The sequence below is a fragment of the Phascolarctos cinereus genome, unplaced genomic scaffold (assembly GCF_003287225.1).
Source record: "Phascolarctos cinereus isolate Bilbo 61053 unplaced genomic scaffold, phaCin_HiC Scaffold_726;HRSCAF=1367, whole genome shotgun sequence".
NCBI classification, from domain to species: domain Eukaryota; kingdom Metazoa; phylum Chordata; class Mammalia; order Diprotodontia; family Phascolarctidae; genus Phascolarctos; species Phascolarctos cinereus.
Window position 1 is genome coordinate 42,900,771 of NW_027556098.1, and position 22,951 is coordinate 42,923,721.

Below are 22,951 nucleotides of genomic sequence, written 5' to 3' on the forward strand. Positions count from 1 at the left end.
CTGAGACAAGGCCACTAGATCTGACAATTAAGAGATCATTGGTAACGTTAGATTGAATAGCTTCAGTTGAATGATGAGGACGGAAGCCAGATGGCAGAAAGGTAAGAAGAGAGTGAGAGGAAGTAGAGGCACCAGTTATAGAGTACCTTCTCAAGGAGTTTAACCACAAAAGGGAGGATTAATAAATAGCTAACATTTCTGTAGTGCTGCTACATGCTAGTTATTGTGCTAAGCACTTTACAAATATCCCATTTAATCCTCCCAACAATCCTGGAGGTCAGCACTGTTATTATTTTATAGTTGAAGAAACTAGGTCAGACAGAAGTTAAGTGACATACCCAGGGTCACATAGTTAATGGCTGAGGTTGGATTTGAACTCGGGTCTTCCTGACTCCAGACCTACTTGTGCCACCTAGCTGGAATAATAACTAGTAGGGATAGAGCGAACAAGTGACCGATTTTGGAGGGTAGGGGAAACATAGGCATGTTTGTGGGCAATAGGGAAGATCAATAGTATCTCACCTCTACAATGAAGGGAGAGAGGTACATTTTCTCAACTGTCTTCAAGGGGGTCAAGACTGGTCATTATAATTAGAGTGTTCAGTTTCATTTTACTATTCTTTCCATTTACATTGATATAGTCATGTGTGTCGCTTCCTTGGGTTTGCTTCCTCCACTCAGTTCAAATCCCATGTATTTTCATTTCTTATGGCACAATGATATTCCACTGTATCCATGTACTACAATTTGTTTAGCCATTTCCAGCTGATGAGCATCTACTCTGTATTGATATTCCTATCTTTCTACAACTCCTTTACCATTAGCTATTCACATTTTCCTGGGTATGAAGTTAAACCTGAGTTGTTTTGATCTGCATTTTTCCTATTATTAGTAATTTGAGCAGTTTTAAATAAGTTGTCAGTAGTTTGGAGAACTGTTTGCTCATATCCTTTGATCACTTATCCATGGGGGAATGGCTCTTGGCCTTGTATTTTTATATTAAATTCCTAGACATGTTCTTCTATAAGACCTATAATATTAAGTTATTTTTGTGCATTCTGTCTTCAAGGCTTCTGCCTCTCCCTCTCTCCTAAACTCCATCTTCAACCTCTATCTACTTGTCCATCTAACATGGCTAAGTCTCTTCCAACTTACCATCACTTACATGATTGCTCAAGATCTCTCTTTCCTTTCTCAATTAAACTCCTTTAAAAATTCCCTACATTCATTTCATCTGCTTCTTCTCTAACACAATCTTCGGCCCACCTATTCTGGCTCCTGACCCCATCACTAAATTGACACTGCTTTCTCCAAAGGTACAATCTCTTACTAACAAATTGATGGGGTCTTCGTTAAATCCTCATTCTTTTGAACCTATTTGTTCGTACTTGATACTGCAGACCACCTTCTCCTCTTGGATGTTTTCTAAGGATTCTATGACACCACTCTCTCCTAGTTTTCTTTCTACTTGTCTGACTGCCCCCTTTCCAGCCCATATCATCATCCATAACTGAGTGTTCCAAGTCTCTGACCTAGGCCTTCTTCTCTTTTTCTGACACACATTCTCTTAGTCAATTCATTAGCTCCCACTGGTTCAAGGATCATCTCTATGCAGATGACTCATAAACCCATATATCTAGATCTAGTCTCTGAGCTTTAGTCCTGCATTACTAATTGCCTTGAATTTGAAATTGAATGTCTAAGAGATATCTCAAACTCAACATTTCCAGAATTGAACTAATTGCATCCACCACCACGACCCTCATTCCAAACTTCTCTATGCCAAAGGTACCATGATCCTTCCAGGCTCCAAGGTTATAACATTCACATTATCTTGTACTTCTCATTATCCTTCATGAAACATAACCAATCAGTTGCCAAATTTCTACCTCTATAATATTTCCTGCATCTGACTCTTTCTCCCTCTTCTTAAAGATAGCTATTGGCCTATATCAGTTCCTCATAATCTCTAACCAAGAGTAATGCAACAGCTACTCAAGCCACTGCAGCTTCAGCTAATTAGCCTCCCTGCATCAATTTTCTCACCATCCTATACACTGTTGCCAAAGCAATTTCCTTAAGAGCAGAAGTGACTATGACACTCTCTACTCAATATAATTCAGTATATATTATTGTTTTCAAGATAAAATAGAATGTCCTCAATTTAGTTTTTAAAGCCTTTACAACCTGGCCACAACATGCCTTTCCAAATAAATTTAATTTTCTTTCAATTAAAAAAAAAATACACACACACACACACACACACACACACACATATACACATATATATACACACTCTCCCTTACCTTCCTACCCACTGGGGGGAAAAAAATGAAAACAAAACCTGTTTTGAGCATACATACTCAAGCAAACACATTCTTGAATTGGCCATGTCCAAAAACATACATCTCAAACTAAACTCTATGTCAGTCACCTTTCTGCCTGGAGGTTGGGTAGCATGCTTACTTCGTTGTGGTTTCTTTGGAATTAGGACCAGTCACTACATTGACCAGAGTACTTAAATCTTTCAAAGTTCTTTATAATTTTACTCTTACGTAATTTTTTTCTTGCTTCTCTTCATTTCATTCTGCATCAGTTTATACAAATGACCCAAGTTTTTTCTAAAACCACCCTTTCATCATTCTTATGACATAACAGTATTCCATTACATTTATATACCATAATTTGTTCAGCCATTCCCCAAAGATGGATATCCCCTTGGTTTCCAGTTCTTTGCTACCACAAAAAGAACTGCTATAAATGTTTTTGTACACATGGTCTTTTTCCTTTCTTCTCTCTCTGGAGTAAAGGCCAAGCAGTGAGCATGCCAGTTCAGCAGTTTTTTGGATATAATAATAATAACAGCATTTATTCACCAACTACTAAAATACCATCTTTTACTGGAAGCCTTCCCCAATCCCTCTAAATTCTACTACCTATCTTTAGTGATTACATCTTATTTATCTTGTACATAGCTTGCTTTTCATGTATTTATTTGCATATTGTCTTCTTTGGGGGTGGGGTCTGTTTTTTGCTTATTTTTGTATCCCCAAGACTCAGCACAGTACGTGGCACATAGGTGCTTGATAAATGTTCTTATCAATTGACACACAGCACCTTCCATGTTCTAGGTACTAGGCTCTACAAATATCATCTCATAGCACCTTCTATGTTCTAGGCACTAGGCTCTGCAAATATTATCTCATCTGAGCCTCATAACAACCATGGGGTAGGTGCTGTTATCATCCCCATTTTACAGATAAGGAAACTAAGGCAAAGAGAGATTAAATTACTTGCCCAAGGTCATACAGCTCGTGAGGCTAACTGACACCAGTTGTGAACTCAGGCCCAGCACCATATCACGATATCTATCTGCTTTACACTCTATCTGCTTTAAATATATATATATATGATATATATGTATATACATATATTCTATCTGCTTTATATATGCATATGTATATTTATATAGTTCAAAATTGCTTTTCACAATAACTAGAATAATTCACAGGTTCAACAATAATGCATTAATATGCCTCTTTTCCCATTGAACCTCCTTGGGCAGCTAGGTGGTGCACTGGATAGAACACTGGCCCTAGAATCAGGAGGACCTGAGTTCAAATCCGAACTCAGACACATGATACTCACTAGCTGTGTGACTCTGCACAAGTCCCTTAACCCCAACTGCCTCGCAAAAAAAAAAACACAACAAAAAAACCCAAAACTATTGAACCTATAATCTTTTTCATTATTCATTTTTGTCATCTTTGCCAATCTGATCTGTGTGATGTGGAACCTCAGAGATGCTTTAATTGCCACTTCTCTACTACACAGGATTAATGAACAATTCACAGCTCCAAAAACAGTGCATTAATGTATCCCTTTTCAGACAATCCCTCAAAGATTTATTGTCCTTTTATATCATCTGAATTTTGTTATTTTTTCTAGCTCTGTAAAATATTTTTTGGTAGTTTGATTTGTGTGGCACTAAACAAATAAATGAATTTAGGTAGAATTGTCATTTTTATAATATTGGTTCAATCTACCTAAGAGCAATTAATATTTCTCCAACTGTTTAGATCTGACTTTGTGTGAAGTGTTTTATAATTGTTTTCATATCATTCTTGGGTTTGTCTTGGCAAGTAGACTCCCAAGTACTTCATACTGTCTATTGTCATTTTAAATGGAATTTCTCTTTCTGTCTCTTGCTGCTAGACTTTGTTGGTAATATATAGAAATGCTGATGATTTATTTTGGATTCTTTCAACTAGTTTTTTTAGTAGATTATCTAGGATTCTCTTAAGTATATCATCATAAGATCTGCAAAGAGTGATAGCTTGTTTCTTCTTTGCCTATTCTAATTCCTTCAATTTCTTTTTCTAGTGTTATTGCTATAACTGGCAGTTCTAGACCAATATTGAATAATAGTGGTGATGATGGGCACCCTTGCTTACCCCTGATCTTACTGGAAAGGCTCACAGCTTATTACATTTACAGATAATGTTTACTGATAGTTTTAGCTAGATAATACTTATCATTTTAAGGAAAACTCCATTTACTCTATGGTTTCCAGTGTTTTTAATAAGAATAAGTGTTCTATTTTGTCAAAAGGCTTTTTCTGCACCTATAGAGATAATCACATGATTTTGTTGGTTTTGTTATTGATATGGCCAATTATGATGATAATTTTCTTCATACTGAACCAGCCCTGCATTCCTGGTATAAATCCCACCTGGTCATTGTGTATGACTTTTGCAATAAACTGCTGTAATCTACTTGCTAGTATTTCATTTAAAATTTTTATATCAATATTAGGGAAATTGGTCTATAATTTTTTTCTCTGTTTTTGCTCTTTAGGTATCAGCACCATATTTATGTTGTAAAAGGAATATGATAGGACTCCTTTGCCTATTTTTCCAAAGTTTATATGGTATTGGAATTAATTGTTCTTTACATGTTTGGTAGAATTCACTTGTAAATCCATCTGGTCCTGGGGATTTTTTTTAGGGAGCTCAGGGATGGTTTATTCAATTTCTTTTCCTAAGGTGGAATTATTTAAGTTTTCTATTTCCTCTTCTGTTAATCTGGGCAATTTACATTTTTATAAATAATCATCCACTTCACTTACATTGTCAGATTGAGTGGCATATAATTAGACAAAATATTTCCTAATAATTGCTTTAATTTCATCTTCATTGGTGATGAATTTGCCCTTTTCATTTTTGATACTGATAATCTGGTTTTCTTCTTTCTTCTTTCTTTTTTTTTTTTTACAAATTAGTCAATAATTTATTTTATTTTATTTTTCATAAAACCAGCTCCTAGTTTTATTTATTAGTTCAATGGTTTTCTGACTTTCAATTTTATAAACCACTACTTTGATTTTCAGTATTTCCAATTTGGTGTTTAATTGGGAATTTTTAATTTGTTCTCTTCCTAGCTTTTTTCAGTTGTATGCCCTATTTTTATTGATGTTAACATTTAGAGATATAAAAATTTTTCCTAAGAACGGCATTGGCTACATCCCATAAATTCTGGTATATTGTATCACTGTTGTCATCCTCTTTAATAAAATTGATTTTCTATGATTTGTTCTTTGACCCACTCATTCTTTAGGATTAGGATAGTTTCCAATTAATTTATAATTTGTTTCCTCAAACGCCTTATTGAATGTAATTTTTATTGCATTGTAGTCTGAAAAGGATTCATTTGATATTTCTGCTTTCCTGCATTTGATTGTGAAGTTTTTATGCCCTAATACATAATCAACTTTTGTGCAGGTGCCATGTACTGCTAAGAAAAAGATAAATTTCTTTCAATTTCCATTCATTTTTTCCAGAGGTCTATCATATCTAACTTTTCTAAAATTCTATTCATCTCCTTAATTTCCTTCTTGTTTATTATTTTTTTTAATTAGATTTACCTAGTGCTGAGAGGGGAAAGTTAAGGTCCCCCACTAACACAGTTTTATTTCCTCCTGTAACTCATTTAACTTTTCCTTTAAGAATCTGAATACTAAATATATAACTTACATCAAGTTGCTTACTGTTTTAGGAAGGAGGGAGAAAAATTTGGAACTCAAAATTTTATAAAAATGAATGCTAAAATTGTCTTTACATAAAATTGGGGAAAAAATAAAATACTATTAAAATTTTTTTTTAAAGAATTTGGATGCTATACTATTTAGTGCATATGTTCAATACTGCTATTGCTTCATTGTCTATGCCCATTATCTTTTAGCAAAATGTAGTTTCCCTGCTTATCTCTTTTAATTAGATCTATTTTGGCTTTTTCTTTGTCTTAGATCACAATTGTGTGAAGGGAATTATGATTTTCATACTGATGTATGTGTAATGAATATACTAATAATTTAGATTTTTCAGAATTGCCTCATCTGGCTTATGAGTCAGAAGCCTGAAATCATCAATCAAACCTTGAAAACACTCTCACAATCACTGCATTCTTGTGCCGTATACCTTCAGTGGAGTGAATCAAAGATTGTAGAATCTGCTCTTGTCACAGAACTCTAGTCCTGTGACCCACCAATGACCCCCAAGGACCTGAAATAATAAGGTTCCCATAGAACTCCAGAACACCTATATTGTGGGCTTCTCATGGGAAACCACTCAGACCCTGAGAAACAGTTATTTGTAATCCATCTTCCCCCTCCTCTTTCCCAGTTGTGATTTATGTATATAATCTCTGCTTTCACTTCAGCAAGGTGGAATTCTGATCAGGAGAATTCCTAATTTGCACATCTGCTCTTCATAATGAAACTAATTAGATTTCTGCTTGATTACTGGCACTTTGTCTCTGGCCTGCTGTTTCATCATTACCAGGTTACACAGGCTCAGTAAAAATCTTGTTAACAATTGCTACTCCTCCTTTTTTTTCCTTCAGCTGAAACATAATAGATTCTGCTCCAGCCCCTTATTTTAACTCTGTGTATGTGCCTCTCTACTTCAAGTGTGTTTCTTAAAAACAACATATTATTGGATTCTGGTTTTTAATACACTCTGCTATCCAATTCTGTTTCATAGGTGAGTTCACCCTGTTCACATTCAGTTATGATTACTGCGTATTTCCCTCCATCCAATTTTTCTCCATTTATCCTTCTCTCTCCTTTCATCCTTCTGACTACTGTCTCCCCCAATCTGCCCTCTCTTCTATTAGCACCCCTCCTACTTCTCTGCAGGTTAAGATAGATTTCTACCTGAGTGTGTATGTTATTCCTTCTTTGACCCAATTCCGATGAGAGTATGGTTCAAGCAGTGCCCACCCACTCCCATTTTCCCTCCACTGTAAAAGTTCTTCCTTTCTCATCCTTTCTATGTGAACTAATTTACCCCATTCTACTTCTCCCTTCCCCTTTCCCCATCCATTCTTCTTTCTTACCCTTAATTTTATTTTTTTGAAGTCATCCCATCATAGTCAAGTCATACTCATGCCCTCTGTCTGTGTATACTTCTAACTGCCCTAATAATCATAGTTTTTAGCAGTTATAAGTATCATCTTCCCCCTGTAGGAATGTAAACAGTAATCATATTGAATCCCTTATGATTTCTCTTTCCTGTTTATACCTTTTTTTTTTGCTTTTCTTGAGTCTTGTATTTGAAAGTCAAATGTTCTATATAGCTCTAGTCTTTTAATCAGGAATGTCTGAAAGCCCTCTTATCTCATTAAATAGCCATTTTTCCCCTGAAGGATTATATTCAGTTTTGCTGGGTAGTTTATCCTTGGTTGTGATCCTCACTCTTTTGCCCTCCAGAATATCATATTCCAAGTCCTCTGATCCTTTAATGTAGATGATGCTAAATTTGTGTCATCCTGACTGTGACTCCATGACACTTGAATTGTTTCTTTTTCTTTTTTGGCTAGGAAATGGGGTTAAGTGACTTGCCCAGGGTCATATAGCTAGTAAGTGTCAAGTGTCTGAGGCTGAATTTGAACTCAGGTCCTCTGATTCCAGGACCGGTGTTCTATCCACTGTGCCACTTAGCTGCTCCTGCACTGTTTCTTCCTGGATGCTTGCAGTATTTTCTCCTTCACCTAGGAGTTCTGAAATATAATAATAATAATATTCCTGGGAGATTTCATTTTGAGATCTCTTTCAGGAAGTGATTAGTGGATTCTTTAAATTTCTATTCTACCCTTGTTCTAGGCTGTCAGGACAGTTTTCCTTCATCATTTCTTGAAATATAATGTTTAGGCTATTTTTTTCTTATCATGACATTCAGGTAGTCCAATAATTCTTAAAGTCTCTCTCCTGGATTTTTTTCCACTTCAATTGCTTTTCCAATGAAATATTTCACATTTTCTTTTTTTTATCCTTTTGATTTTGTTTGATTATTTGATGTGTCATGTAATCGTTAGCTTCCATTTGCTCAATTCTAATTTCTAAGGAATCATTTTCTTCAAGGAGCTTTTGTACCTCTTTTCAATTTGGATAATCTTACTTTTTCTTTTCTTTTTTCTTTTTTTTGGCTAGGCAATAGGGTTAAGTGACTTGCCCAGGGTCACACAGCTAGTAAGTGTTATGTGTCTGAGGCTGGATTTGAACTCAGGTCTTCCTGAATCCAGGACCGGTTTTCTATCCACTGCACAACCTCACTGCCCTCGAAAAATCTTACTTTTTAAGGAGTTCTTTCCTTCAGTGAATTTTTGTACATCTTTTTTCCACTTAGCTGATTTTTAAAACATTCTTCTCTTCAATGGATTTTTGTGTCTCTTTTAACATTTGGTTGATTCTCTTTTTCAAGGTATTTTCAGTATTTTTTCTGCCTCTTTACCAAGTCGCTAACTCTCTTTTCATAAATTTTTTTCCCAATTTTTCCTCTACTTTACTTGATTTTTAAAATTCTTTTTGAGTTCTTCGAAGAATTTTTTTTTTGGGCGGGGGTGCTATGACCAATCACATTTTTCTTTTTTTGCTTTTTTCTTTCTGGTAAGGCAATTGGGGTTAAGTGACTTGCCCAGAGTCACACAGCTAGTGAGTGTTATGTGTCTGAATCCGGATTTGAACTCAGGTCCTCCTGACTCCAGGGCCAGTGCTCTATCCACTGCACTACCTAGCTGCCCCCAATCACGTTTTTCTTTGAGGCTTTGCATGTAGCAATTTTGTTTTCTGAGTTTGCATTTCAATCTTGAAAGTCACCACAGTAATTTTTTATAGTCAGGACCTTTTTCTGCTGTTTTCTCACTTTTCCAAAATAATTCTTTATTTTTTCCTTTATGTTAAAGTTGGGCTCCCAGTGTGGAGGAGGTACTGTCCAAAGCTTCGGGCCTTTCTTGCTGCTTTCAAAGCTAAGCCTGTGGGTCTATAGGATTTTGGAACCTTCAAAGTAGTATGATCCAAGACAGGCCTGTACAACAGATGGCCCATGGGCCACCTGCAGCCCACCAAAGTAGCCCATGGGTGGTATGTTGTGCAGGCCTGTTTTACATCCTCTACATTTTTCGCAGGCTGACCAAAATCCTTTCATGGACCGAATGTTGTGCAGACCTGATCCAAGGAGAAGTGTGGTCATTACTCTCTTGGCCTGTGTTGTGGTCTGTGACCAACCCCAATCACTCTTTTCCACCCTGGAACTGTGACCAGGGCCCCTGCATCTGTAAGCAGCTGTAAGGGCTAATGTGCTAGTGTTTCTTCTTGTCCTGGGATCACGACTCAGAACTGGTTATGTGCAATATAACAGAGTCTTGCACCCAGTTTCAGCAAAGAGTCCCTGTAATCTCCTGACCAGTTATCTGACCCTCCTACTGTCTATGGCTCAGAGTTCTGGAAGCCATTGTCACCAAGGACTACCACTGGCTTGCCAGGGACCGAGCCCGCACTACACTGTAGTCTAATCTCACCATGGTGAGACAGACCTTTTCTGCTGACCTTCTAAGTTGTATTAGGCTGGAAAATAATTTCACCCTGACCTTTTGTTGGTTCTGCCACTGTAGAATTTGTTTTGAGGTTTTATTTTAAAATTGTTTGGAAGGGAATTTGAGAAAGCTCAAGTGAGTGCCATGTCTATACTCTGCCATCTTGGCTCTATCTCCACGGGATTTTTTCAAAGGGCTATTGATAGTTTGGGTTTCTTTCCTTAGAAAACTGCCTATTCTGGGTAGCAGTTATGATTTCAGATGAGACTACAGGAAATATGGATATGAAAAAAAAGAGATAAGAATGGAAATTATATTATACCAATATCAAAACAAATATATAAACATCAAGGAGTGTAGTGTTGTTCACAGGAACAACAAGAACCCAAAATCTGAAATGGCTTTAGAAAGAAATTTACTAGGTTATTTGGTACAGGAGAATGAGCAAAAAGAAATGTGGCCTCCTCTCCTCCAGACTCTGGAAGGTTACCAGGGTGCCTGCACTATGCAGTTGAACAATTCTTAGTATAGACTTCTTGCAGAGAAACTTCCTCTACAGCAGACCTGGACAACAGGGCAGTAGGAAGGGGCCAAAATTAAAACAGGCTAACCTTCTTCAGACCACAAATAGGTTTTTAGAGACAGACTGACAATGGTTGGTTGCCAAAATTCATGTGACAAACAAGAGAGAGTGCACAGTGGCAATGCACCTGCCAAGTTACAAGACAGGCACAATAGTGACTACTGGAAGGTGGGGTTAAGCCAGGTATGGACAAAGCATCATTATATCTTTACTTTCTTTTACATCTTTTACGTTTTTCGAGGGCCACCCGAAATCCTTTGGCAGGCTGCATATGGCCCGCAGGCCTGATCTACATGGATGGATTAGTAATGTATCTACCCACTCCAAACCTATTCCTTTCTTGCTCCCTACATCTTTGTGCACTCAAGGAGATTTGGCTCATTCCTAAGCCAAGGTTCCTTGCCACGTTTCATTCATATTCCCAACTCACTGGTCAAGGTGGGGGGGTATCAATATTCTCTGCTCCCCATCACCACTTCCAGGCTCTCCCATTACCACCATCACTAGGCAATCTCTCCTCCTTTGAGGATCATTCACCCAATCAAGATTCTGGTAACTCTTGTACATCAGGCATACCTCCCTTCCTCCCTCAAAGATTTCAGGGCCTGGCTAACAATCTAACACTCTTTCTCCCACCACCCAAACCACTATGAGCACTTGCGCTCATGCAACGGAACCTCAATATGTACACTGATACTCCCCCAGCGACCTAACTTTCCAGTTTCTCAACTTATTTCCCCATGACCTGTTCATTCATACTAATTCAGCTATCTTGCCATCACCACAAATGTTCTAATTTCACGCTCATGAACTCTGAAACTGCTTTATCTGCTCATAACTTTTATGATTCCATCCTTCCCTCCGCCTTACACTCCCTAATGCAGGAGCCCGAGCTGGGGTAGCTGGTGGAGTTCTCCCAGACCTAGTCCCCAACCAAGGATGTTGGCAGTGGTGTGGGCAACACCAAGGTTAAACGAATTGTGACCCAGCATGTGAATGGAGAAATTTGTAGTCACTATCCCTAGTACATTGTGTTCTGGAAGCATGAGAACTCTGAAAAGGAGAAAAACACATTCGAAAGCACCATGCAGGTGAGCAGACTGGCCTGGGCCGAGGGCCCTTTGTCCGCCCAGTCATCCTCTACAAGGGCAAGCATATTGGCAGATCAGCAACCCTGGCTGGATGGAGTGAATTGTATGGGTGGACTGGGTACAATTATATCTTCTCAGGGGGCTCAGAAGATGCTTAGGCAGATTCAGAGGATATTACAGAGGATGGCTGTATACTTCAAAGTGCTGATAATCAACTTTTTGATAAGGCTAGAGGATATGACATCAAACTGCTTCAGAATTTATCAGTCAGATACATCTCTGACCTGATGGTGGAGAACAAAAAAGGTTAAGTTTGGCCTAAATGTAACTTCTTCTGCTTCAGTTTTTTGAAGCACATCACTTTTAAGAAGTTCTCTGCTCTGAAGTTACAGAGAAGGAAGAACTTTCCAGACAGGGACACAGTCTCACTGTAGATGACCTCTGTATCCTGAAAAGAAGGGAGCACAAGCATCCTAAGTAGTGACTTCTCTCTCATCGATGACAGCTGCCCTGGAGCTACTGAGAGCTTCCCCTACAAATCTGGGGACCCAAGCGTGACAGCAGCACAGACACAGGCAACTTGAAGGACGAGTTGTATATCTTCTCCCCAGATTGTGCCCTGAAGCCATCCCAATAATCAGAAGACAGAAAGCCTTCCTATCAAGGGGCTGTGGAAGGCAAGTTTTCTAGTTTCTCATTCTTTAACCATTCCGGCAACTTTTTCCAAACAGGAAGCAGTTTTTGGAGTTTTCCAAAACCAGATCAGAGGACCACTCCTTGCCTGGATCCTCCATCTCTAAAGGTTCTGGCAGCTGGCAAATGGTGATGGGCTTTACCTTTCAGCTTCTCAGATAAGCTCCCTAACAGCTGCCTATTTACAGCACTGACCAAACAGGAATCCAAGCTGGAAGAAGTCCATTCAACTCGAGTCCATGACACTCAGACCCTCGGGAGCCACTGGGGGTCTCCTTGAATAGTTTCCACGAGGAATAAGACTCATTATTCAGCAGCACTCTGTGAATCACTGCAGGTTCACACAATCTACTGTTCTACTCCCTCTCCATCCCCAGCTAAGCCACTAGAGGAGTCCTGAAATAGCAGGATTTCCCCCAGACTCTTAGGGAGTCTCCTGACACCACTGGGCTGCCTCTGCAAAACTGTAAACCTCTGTGACCACTAGACTCTATCCCCTTTTTGGGTCTTCTTAGCCCTGTCTGCAAGGCCTTCCCCGCACCCCACAACACACACTTCCAGTTCTGTCCAGCCTCAGCCTGGCTGATCCCTCACCCGGAAACTGAGTGTTCTGAGAAGCCCTGTCCAGGAAGCATTTCTGAGAGGAGTCCCTTTGTTTTTATCGCTGTAGGTTCAGGTAACCTAAGATGAAGTGACTGTGACACAAACAACTAAAAATGTTGGAAATAAAAGCAAACAAACAAAAAACCATGACTCCCTCAACTCTCTCCCAAGCCTATTAGCCCTGAACATTCCTGCTGCAGCTCTTCCTCTTCCACCCTTTAGCTGAGAACTTTGCCTCATATTTCACTGAAAAAACTGAGACCATTTGCCCCTTTCCCTTCTTTCTCATCTCACATTGCTCAGATGCCTTCTGCTACTATTCCCTCCTTCACCCACCTAACATGAAGAAATGGTCCTTCTTGGCTAAGGCAAACCCCTCTCTATATGCACAAGTGATCCCACAATTTCCAGCAGACTTCTCCTATATCACTGTTGTTCAATCACTAATCTTCAATCTCTCCTTGTCTACTGCCTGCTTCCCTAATGCCTAAAACAAGTCTGTATCTCCCCCATTCTCACTTGATACATCCATCACCACTAATTATCATCCTATATCTCTTTTCTCTTTCCTGGCAATTCCTGACAATTGGTGCTTCCACTAGCTTTCCTGTCATTCTCTTCTTAACTCTCAGCAGCCTGGCTTCTGATCATTCAACTGAAATTGTTTTCTTTCTCCAAAGCTATCAATGATCGCTTTATTGCCAAATCCGATGGTCTTCTCAATTTTCATTCTTTTTAAAATTTTAAATATTTTTCCCAATTACATGTAAAGATAATTTTTAACATTCATTTTTTACAAAATTTTGAGTTCCAAATTTTCTCCTTCTGTCTTCTCCTCCCTCTCTTCGCTAAGTGGGTAAGCAATTTGACATAGGTTATATATGTGCAATCATATAAGACATATTTCCATGTTAGTCATGTTGTGAAAGAAGAAACAAAAGAAAAACACACACACACACACACACACACAAAATCCAAAGTGAATATAGTATGTGTCAATTCGCATTCACAATCTATCAATTCTTTCTCTGGATATGGATAGCATTTTCCAATATGAATCTTTTGGAATTGTCTTGGATCACTGCATTGCTGAGGAGCTAAATCAATCACATTTGATTATCAAACAATGTTGCTGTTACTGCGTACAATGTTCTCCTGGTTCCGTTCATTTCATTTTGAATCAGTTCATGTAAGTCCTTCCAAGGTTTTCTTAAATCCACTGCTCATCATTTCTTATAGTTCAACAGTATTCCATTATATTCATATACCACAACTTGTTCAGCCATTCCCCAATTGATAGGCATCCCCTCAATTTCCAATTCTTTGCTACCACAAAAAGAGCTGCTAGAAATATTTTTGCACATGTAGGTACTTTTCCCTTTTTTATGATGTCTTTGGGATACAGATCTAGTAGTGGTATTCCTGGATGTGCAGTTGATTGCCTTTTGGGCATAGTTCCAAATTGCTCTCCAGAATGTTTGGATCCTTTCACAACTCCACCCACATGTATTAGTGTCCCAATTTTCCCACATCCTCTCCAACATTTATCATTTTTCTTTTCTGTCAATCTGATAGGTGTGAGGTGGTACTTCAGAGATTTTTTAATTTGCATTTCTCTCATCAGTTAGTGATTTAGAGCATTTTTTATATGACTACAGATAGATTTGATTTTTTCACTGAGAACTGCCTGTTCTTATCCCTTTGACCATTTATCAACTGGGGAACAACTTGTACTCTTATAAATTTGACTGAGTTCTCCATATATTTGAGAAATAAGGCCTTTCTGCTTTCCTTCTAATCTTGGTTGCATAATTTTCACCCTTCTTGATTTGACGCACCCTTTTCTTGATGCTTTCTTCTGTTTTCATAGCACTGTTCTCTCCTGCTTGGACCTGTTGGACCACTCTCAGTCTCCTTTGTTGGATCTTCATTCAGGTCAAGCCCACTTAGGGAATGGGTGTTCCCCAAGGCTCTATCCAGGGCCCTCTTTTCTTTTCCCTCTATTATTTTTCTTAGTGATCTCCTCAGGTCACATGCATTCAATTAACCTCTTTATACAGATGATTTTCAGATCTATTTGTCCAGCTCTTACCTCTCTGCTGACCTCCAGTCTCATTCTCCCCAGTCACCAGGCTTATAATGTAGGTATTATGCTCCACTCCTCCAATTAGTTTGCCAAGTCCTATCATTTCATTTGTAACAACTCTCAGACATTGCCATAGACCTATTGTATTCATCACCTCATAGTCCCAGTCAACTAAGCACCTATTACATACCAAGCACTATGCTAAGTGATAGAAGAAAACCACAAATTAACATGATTTAGGCTGTATTATATTTTATTAAACGTGTCCAATTATATTTCAATCTGGTTCAGTAGTCAGGTGCTCAAGTAATTTCAGCCTAATTCATCAAACCTTTTTATCAGTACTCTATGTTTGATATAGTTACTAACATGAAGAACTATATCTAGCATGAGACCACTAGACTTTTATCCCAGGGCTTTGTCATATGGGGTTGGTGCTTTTTTCCTACAGCAGATGGCACAGGGCCAGTGGACTACCTCACAGAGGACTACCTCATGGAACAAATAACAGTCTCCCTCCATCCACCTGTTTTTAGTACCCTGACAGAAAGAAATGTGCTGCCCAAGACCCACACCATCCTCTTCCCAAGGTACTTTTTCCTACCATCACAATGGCACAATTGCACTCAGTCTCTGCACTGTTGGGATCCATGACACATGGGGCATGTACTGCCTTGGCGTATCCTAGAATCTCTTTCTCCCTCCTGTTCCCCTCTCTAACTAAATCTGCTCCAGGTCCCAGAATTCCCAGTTAAAACATTACTAACAAAAAAATGAAGCACCCATAATGTGGGCTATTGAAGGAATGAGGAAAAACACGAGGTTAGTTATTACAAATGAAAAATTTGACTTTGAACAATTTGGCGGTACAGTGGATAGAGTATTAGGCCTGGAGTCAGGAAGAGCTGAGCTCAAATCCAGCCTCACACACTTATTAGCTGTGTGACCCTGGGCAAGTCACTTAACCCTGTTTGCCTCAGTTCCTTACCTATAAAATGAGCTGGAGAAGGAAATGGCAAACCACTCCAGTACCTTTGCCGAGAAAACCCCAAATGAGATCACAAAGAGTCAGACACAACTGAAACAATTCAACAACAGCAACAGATTTTTCTACATAACACTGGTATTGGACATGACTGAAAAATGACAGAGCAACTGAAGTTCAGATTGAGCTACAAGAGTATGTTCTCTTTTTTTTTCTCCTTATGCCCTCTATCCTCTCAGGGTTTGAACATATTTGTTATTATCTAGCTTTTCATTTAGGAATTTCTGACACAAATATAATTACAGGTACAGTTCTTATCTCTCTTAACCAAAACTTGATTAAATGCCTACTATGTACCAGATACTATGCCAGGCACTGGAGGTACTATTACAAAGGTACTATCTGAGTGACTTTAGCCATGTTACTTAACCTCCCTTGAGTTTTCTCATTTGTAAAATGAAGGGATTTCACTAGATGACCCTGAGGTCCTGCCCTGTTCTGACTGTCAGGGCAGATGACTGGGTGGTCTACTTGGGCAGAGAGGGATAGGGTGATTGTTTTACCTTCCATGGACAGCTCCACCCAAGGGAAAAATCCCAGAACTAAGTGGATTAATTGGGGGGGGGGTACAAGGGAGAGTAGAGATGAGAAGTGATAAAGTCACTGCTTTACAAAATTAACACATCTGTTGCTAAATAGTACTATATAGTATTAAATAAGTACTATAAACAAGTTCAATTGTCCACAGCACTTGCCCATTATACTATGAAGCTCTAGTATCAGGTGGTTTGCACAACCAATTTTTCTTCTTTGTCTTGCTTTTTTTTTTTAATTTTGCAAAATGGCTAACATGAAAATGTTTTGCATGACTTCATACATATAATGGGTATTATATTTCTTGCTTTCTCAAAGGATGGGAGAGGGGTGGAGAGAATTTAGAATTGAAAATGAAAATAACTTTTAAAAATAGAACAAAATTGTCTGCTATTAAAAATATACACAATTATACAAAGCATACCTCATTGCACTGCCAATGCATTCCACTCTAGGCATCTACCTGGCTTGCCTACTCCCTAGTCCAGGTTCTGCATGAAGTTTATCTCTAATCTCAGTTGCACCATGAAGCTTTTCCCCAAGTGCTTCAGCCCTCACCAATTTCTCTCTTCTTCAAATTCCTTTTGCTTTATGCCAGCACTCTATAAGAAAAGTGGCCTTTTGGATGGCATATTCTAACTTGTTTGTTTGAATAGGCAGAAAACAAATTCAATTTTAGTTTAACAATCATTTAATTTTTTAATTGTATTGATATATTTTGTTTTCAGATCACCTTAATACAGCCTCAGACACCAACTAGCTATGTGACCCTGGGCAAGTCTCTTAACCCTGTTTGCCTCAGTTCCTCACCTGTCAAAAAATGAGCTGGAGAAGGAAATAGCAAACCATTCTAGTATCTTTGCCAAGAAAACCCCAAAATGGGATCCCAGAAGAGTTGGACACAACTGAAATGACCAAACAACAACAAATGCTTATGGGGGCAGCTAGGTGTTGAAGTGGATAGAGCATTGGGCTTGGAATCAAGAAGACTAATCTTCATGAGTTCAAATCCAGACCCAGACACTTATTAGCTATGTGACCTTGGGCAAGTCACTTAACTCTTTGCCTCAGTTTCCTCATCTGTCAAATGAGCTGGAGAAGGAAATAGCAAACCACTCCAGTATCTCTGCCAAGAAAACCCCAAATGGGGTCATAGAAAGTTGGACACAACCGAAAAATGACTTCACAAAATTTCTAAATATATCTACCCCCACTGAATCCTCTCGTAACAAAGAATAAAGGAGAGTGAAAAAATAGCAATTCAGCAAAAGTACCCTAATATTTGAATCTGACAGCATATTCAATATTCCTATAAGAACATCTCCCCTTTCTACCTCTGTAAAACAGGGAGAAAGATGCATTTTCTCATCTTCAAGAATAAGCTTGGTCATTAAAATTATGCAACTCAACATTTATTAAGTTCCTACCATATACACAGAATCGTGTAAAGTTGTATTGCAAAGGGCCTTCAATGCCTGGTGAAGGATACTCAACTTTGTAGGCAAGAGGAAATTACTGAAGATATCTGAGCAAAGGAATGACAGGACCAGACCTATTCAAGAGAAAGGTTATTCTGACAGTGTATGAAGGAGAATGGGGAGGAGATGCAAAAGAGGCTACTGAAATAACTTTTCTAATCATTGTATCCTAAACATCTCACTGGTAAATTATGCCAAATTGAGCTGACTTATCTCTGATTCTGGCCCTCATCCTGAAGAGACCACATCACCGAGCCCCAGGATCTCTTTTACCTCTTTTTTTTCCCTTTGTTCTCTTGCTGTAAGCATCATGATGAAGAATATGGTTGTCAAATACCTCCTGAATATAAACCTTTAGTTATCCATGGTAATGGAGTGCTCTCACAACCTCTAAGATATGCCCTAACAATTTGGCAATTTGAAAGTATTACAGAAAACAATTAGCATACCCACAAGTCATAAAAAGAGCAAAAGAAAGAAAATATTTTGAAATCAGCAACAGAACCAAAATTAAGATTCCTGGAAATATATGGATTCAATACATTGATTTTGGCACCATCTATGCAACGTACCTAAAATGAAATTCATGAAAACAAACCAAATGCAACTCTAGAAAAATGCATGCACTTGCTTTTGGATGAAACCAAAAGCAATAAACCATGCCCCTCATTTCAGTCTATTCTTTAATCTACAAAGGGAAATCATTAATAAAATCTTAGAAATTTTTTTTTTTGCACAGGCCACTGGGGTAAATCAACAACCAGCATCAACACAAGCTATCTGCACCATCTCATTCTCAAGCTATGCCTGACTTTATGCTGTCTTCCTTCACTTCCTCATGAAAAGACAAATAAAAACCCAAATCTTAGAGACTTAGATGATTTGGACTTTCCTCTTGTACTTTTTTTTTCTTCAAAATCCCTAGATTATACAGCAGCTTCACAGAGAGACTGAGTCTCTAGACAGAACATGGTAAAGTAAATGCACCCATTTTCTTTTCACTTTTTAACATTTCTTTCTGACTTATCCTATGGAAAATCCAAACGATCCAGGGCACTACTTTGTTTTGTTTTAATTTGCATTTTTTTAAATAAATAAGCTTTTTCTGTATTCACCTAAGGAGAAGGAACATTTGATCTACTATAAAATCAGTAAAGAAAACCTCCATCTAACAAAAACCTGTTTAGAATCTCTAAATACCTAAGGCAAATGATTACTCCTTTAAGAAAAGGAACCTTCTCACAAAGGTAAAAAGAACAGGCAACAATCTCTATTTACTAAGGTTTTCACTCTGCAGGAATCTTGGAAACATGTCCTAATTCGGGGCAGCTACGTGGTGCAGTGGACAGAGATCTGGCTCTGGAGTCAGGAGGACCTGAGTTCAAATATGACCTTAGACACTTACTCACTGTGTGACTCTGGGCAAATCAGTTAACCCTGATTGTCTCAAAAAAAAAAAGACAAGAAATCTGTCTTAATTCAATCAACACTAGTGGGTTTTTATTTTTAAAAATACTTAAATTCTATCTTGTTCCCCACACCAAGAAAAGTGCTTATAAGTTGCTTAGCAGAGCATTTTTACTATACTACTACTACTGCTCTCCCAACAAAATAAAAAAGCCAAAAAAACCGTTCCAACATCCTATCTCTCAAACATCTTATTATCCTTTTCTGCACAACTCTGGTCTGCAAGCATGCTCCCATAATGGGCTCATTATACATAGGCATTATATATATATATTACAATGTATAATTTACATTGCTTGTGCAATGACAGCTTTTTTTTTCCCCCTTCATAGCTAGTACCTTCCCAATCCTTAAATCTGTTTCAGTGAGTGCTTCTCGACAACTAAAGACAGGGAAGATAATACTAGTCTTGGCCTGCCCCAGCCTCCTAGATATGTATGTATGTATGTATGTATGTATGTATGTATGTGTGTATGTATGTATGTATGTGTGTGTGTGTGTGTGTGTGTGTATGTGTGTGAGAGTGTATACTAGGGGTCTTCTAAGTGTCTGTTCGGGGCAACTAGGTGATACAATGGATAGAGGAAGAAGAACTGAGTTCAAACCTAGCCTCAGACATGGTGTCTGGGCAAGTCACTTAACCCTGTTTGCCTCAGTTTCCTCATCTGTCAAATGAGCTGGAGAAGGAAATGGCAAATCACTCCAGTATCTTTGTCAGGAAAACCCCAAATGGGGTCATGAAGAGACAGGCACAACTGAAAAGTGACTGAACAACAACAGAGTGTCTGCTTAAGAACTAAGAGCTGCCCGAGAACTAAGGACAGAGAAGATACTAGCCTTGCTCTGCCCCAACCTCCTATACCTCTACACATATGAATACATCCACACATGTATAAGTATACATATATAGATGCATATATGATGTGTATTTAGTGTAGATGTACATGTGTATATATAAATATATAAAATGAGTCTTCTGAGTGTCAAGCCCTGCCCTGCTCCAACCTCCTATACATATGTGTATTTATAATGTAGATGTACACATATTTGTGTATATACACACACATATACATATAATGAGTCTTCCAAGTGTCAAGTCTTGCCCCAATCTCTTATACATATGCACATATGATGTGTTTTTATCATGGGTGCTGTGTTCTGATTAGTGCATAAATTGGTGTAGACAGACATATATGTATATATAAATATATATGTAATATATAAAATGAGTCTTCTAAATGTCAGGTCTTGCCTTGCCCTGCCCCAACCTCCTATACATATACATATATGATGTGTATTTATAATCTAGATAGACATATATAAATACATATGTCTTCTAAGTGTCAAGCCTTGCCCTGCCCCAACCTCCTATACATATATATGATGTGTATTTATAATCTAGATAGACATGTGTGTACATAAATACATATAAAATGAATCTTGTGTCAAGCCTTGCCTTGCTCTGCCCCAACCTCCTATATACATATAGGATGTGTATTTATAATGTAGATAGACATGTGAGTGTGCGTGTGTGTGTATGTGTGTGTGTGTGTGTATGTATGTATATAAAATTAGCCTTCTAGGTGTCAAGCCTTGCCCTGCCCCAACCTCCCTTCCAAAGCCCAGACCACTTAAGAGATCATTAGCAATCCTGACAAAAGAGTTAGCTACATAAACTCCCAAGGAAAGAGGAGGAGGGTGGGTGGACCGGGGGTGCTCGTACATGCCGAGGGAGGGTCGCGGGATCCCGATCGCGTCTCCAGGCTCGCCCACCTGCAGCCTCCCAAACCAATGGATTCTCCCCGAACCTCCCCGCGGCATCCAGGCAAACGAAGCCAGAGCCCATTCCCACGCAGACTCTCCCCCAGCCTCCGCGCCCTTCCACCCACTCCTTACTTGCAGCGGAAAAGTGGCCGCTCGGTTGCCCACGTAGCCTCGGACGACGTGACTCTGGATGGACAGGACCCTGCACTCTTCCTCCATGCTGGTCCGCTCCGCCGGGCAGCAGCAAACCCGAGGCTTAAGGTCGGCTGAATGAGGAGGGAGGAGAAAGAGACAGAGCGTCAGGAGCAAGAGCGCGGGCAGCCCACCCGGACAGAGCCCCGGCAGGCTTGGACGCGGACCGGTCCAGGCTACTGGACAGAGGCGAGCTCCGCCAGGTTAAGACCGCGCCGACCAGCGATCTAGCAATGAGCGCAGCAGCTGTAACCGAGGCAGAAGAGGCGGGGTCCTGGCGGGCGGGGGGGCGGGGAAATAGGGGGCGGAGCGCACAGACCGGAAGTAAGGAGCCGAGGCCAAGCCGGGAGCCGCTGTGAGCGCGAGGCGGGCAGGCGTGGGCTGGGGGTGTCGCTGGCGGGCGTGACGTAGGCCGGAGCCAAGGTCAAAGGGTCGCCGGCGGCTCCCGCTTCTCCGGTTGGCCGTGGCACGCTCGGTGGGCCTCTCTCCGAGCCCGGCTCAGGCGATCCGCGCAGACACCTAAGTCTCGGTTTCACACCATTCACTCTGAGCCAGCTTCTGGACGTTTGGGACCCGGCGGGGAGGGCTCGGGCCCGCGCTCGCGTGGCATCGCGTCAGACGCCCCCACTGCGCAGCAGGTCACCCCCGCATGTTCTGTTCCCCCAAAGGAATAAACACCCCACGCATGTTTCTCTCCAGAATACGCAAAAGCACCCCCCTCCCCCTGAGCCTGCGTTTTTACATCATTAAATCTGAGCCGGCTTGCGAACAAGGCAACCTAAGGACAGCGAGGGGAGGAGGCGATCGTGAACCTCGCGCTGCAATGGCTGGTGCTCCTCCCCCTCTGCAGATGCCAGAGTCTACACACGCTCTGGTTTGCAAATTGCAAGGGCTTCGTCCTGGACCAAACACATTCATAATTACGTGTACGTAGTTTATGAATGAGCAAAGAAAACCAGATAGCAATGTTGCATTATACAGGTTATTTTAGTGTTGTGCTGGTTTCTATCAAGAGTTACCTATCGTCGCTTTGCCTTGTCTTTCCACTGCCTCAGACAAAATTATTTATGATCTTTTAGCTTCATTTATCACTTCTTTTTTTTTCTCTGTTCCATCTCCTACGATAGACATTGTTACTCCACTTCTGTCCAAGGAAACCAATGTGATTATGTATATATATTATATATATATATGTAATCTAGATCTATGTTTCTGTAAAAATTAAAACAAGGTCCACCAGCTTTCAAAGAATATGAAAAATTATTTGTTAACGTTGAAGCACAGTCCTACCTTCTTTGTCCTTGGCTTTCAGGCATGCTAAAATATTATGCATCATGCATGCACACACAGTATGTTTATGTGAACAGACACACAACATGTATTTGTGTATGCAGGCATGCATACATGCCTGTGTTCTAGGTTATTAAGGTTAAGCTTGTAAACTTGTAAATCTCCTTTACTTTTATTTGTCCTTGTGTTTCACCTTGGCCTTGGTTTTCACATGGTTCAAAGAAGAGCCCATTGCTCAGCTACCAGCTGACTCGG

At 39.6% G+C, this 22,951-nt stretch overlaps 1 protein-coding gene and 1 pseudogene across 1 annotated transcript in view; one reads left to right on the forward strand and one right to left on the reverse strand.

Moving 5' to 3' along the window:
- The window catches only part of PDXK (pyridoxal kinase), a 74,527-nt gene extending 52,325 nt beyond the window's left edge, over positions 1-22,202 (reverse strand). Inside the window, exons 1-2 of the mRNA XM_020973883.2 lie at positions 21,726-22,202; positions 21,347-21,480 (exon numbers count right to left, since the gene is read on the reverse strand). Of these exons, the coding sequence (XP_020829542.1) occupies positions 21,347-21,433 (87 nt within the window). The 5' untranslated portion in view covers positions 21,434-21,480; positions 21,726-22,202. The remainder of the gene's footprint in view (positions 1-21,346; positions 21,481-21,725) is intronic.
- LOC144454204 (phosphatidylinositol-3,5-bisphosphate 3-phosphatase MTMR14 pseudogene) lies at positions 11,260-12,517 on the forward strand (annotated as a pseudogene).
- Positions 22,203-22,951: the final 749 nt, after the last annotated feature.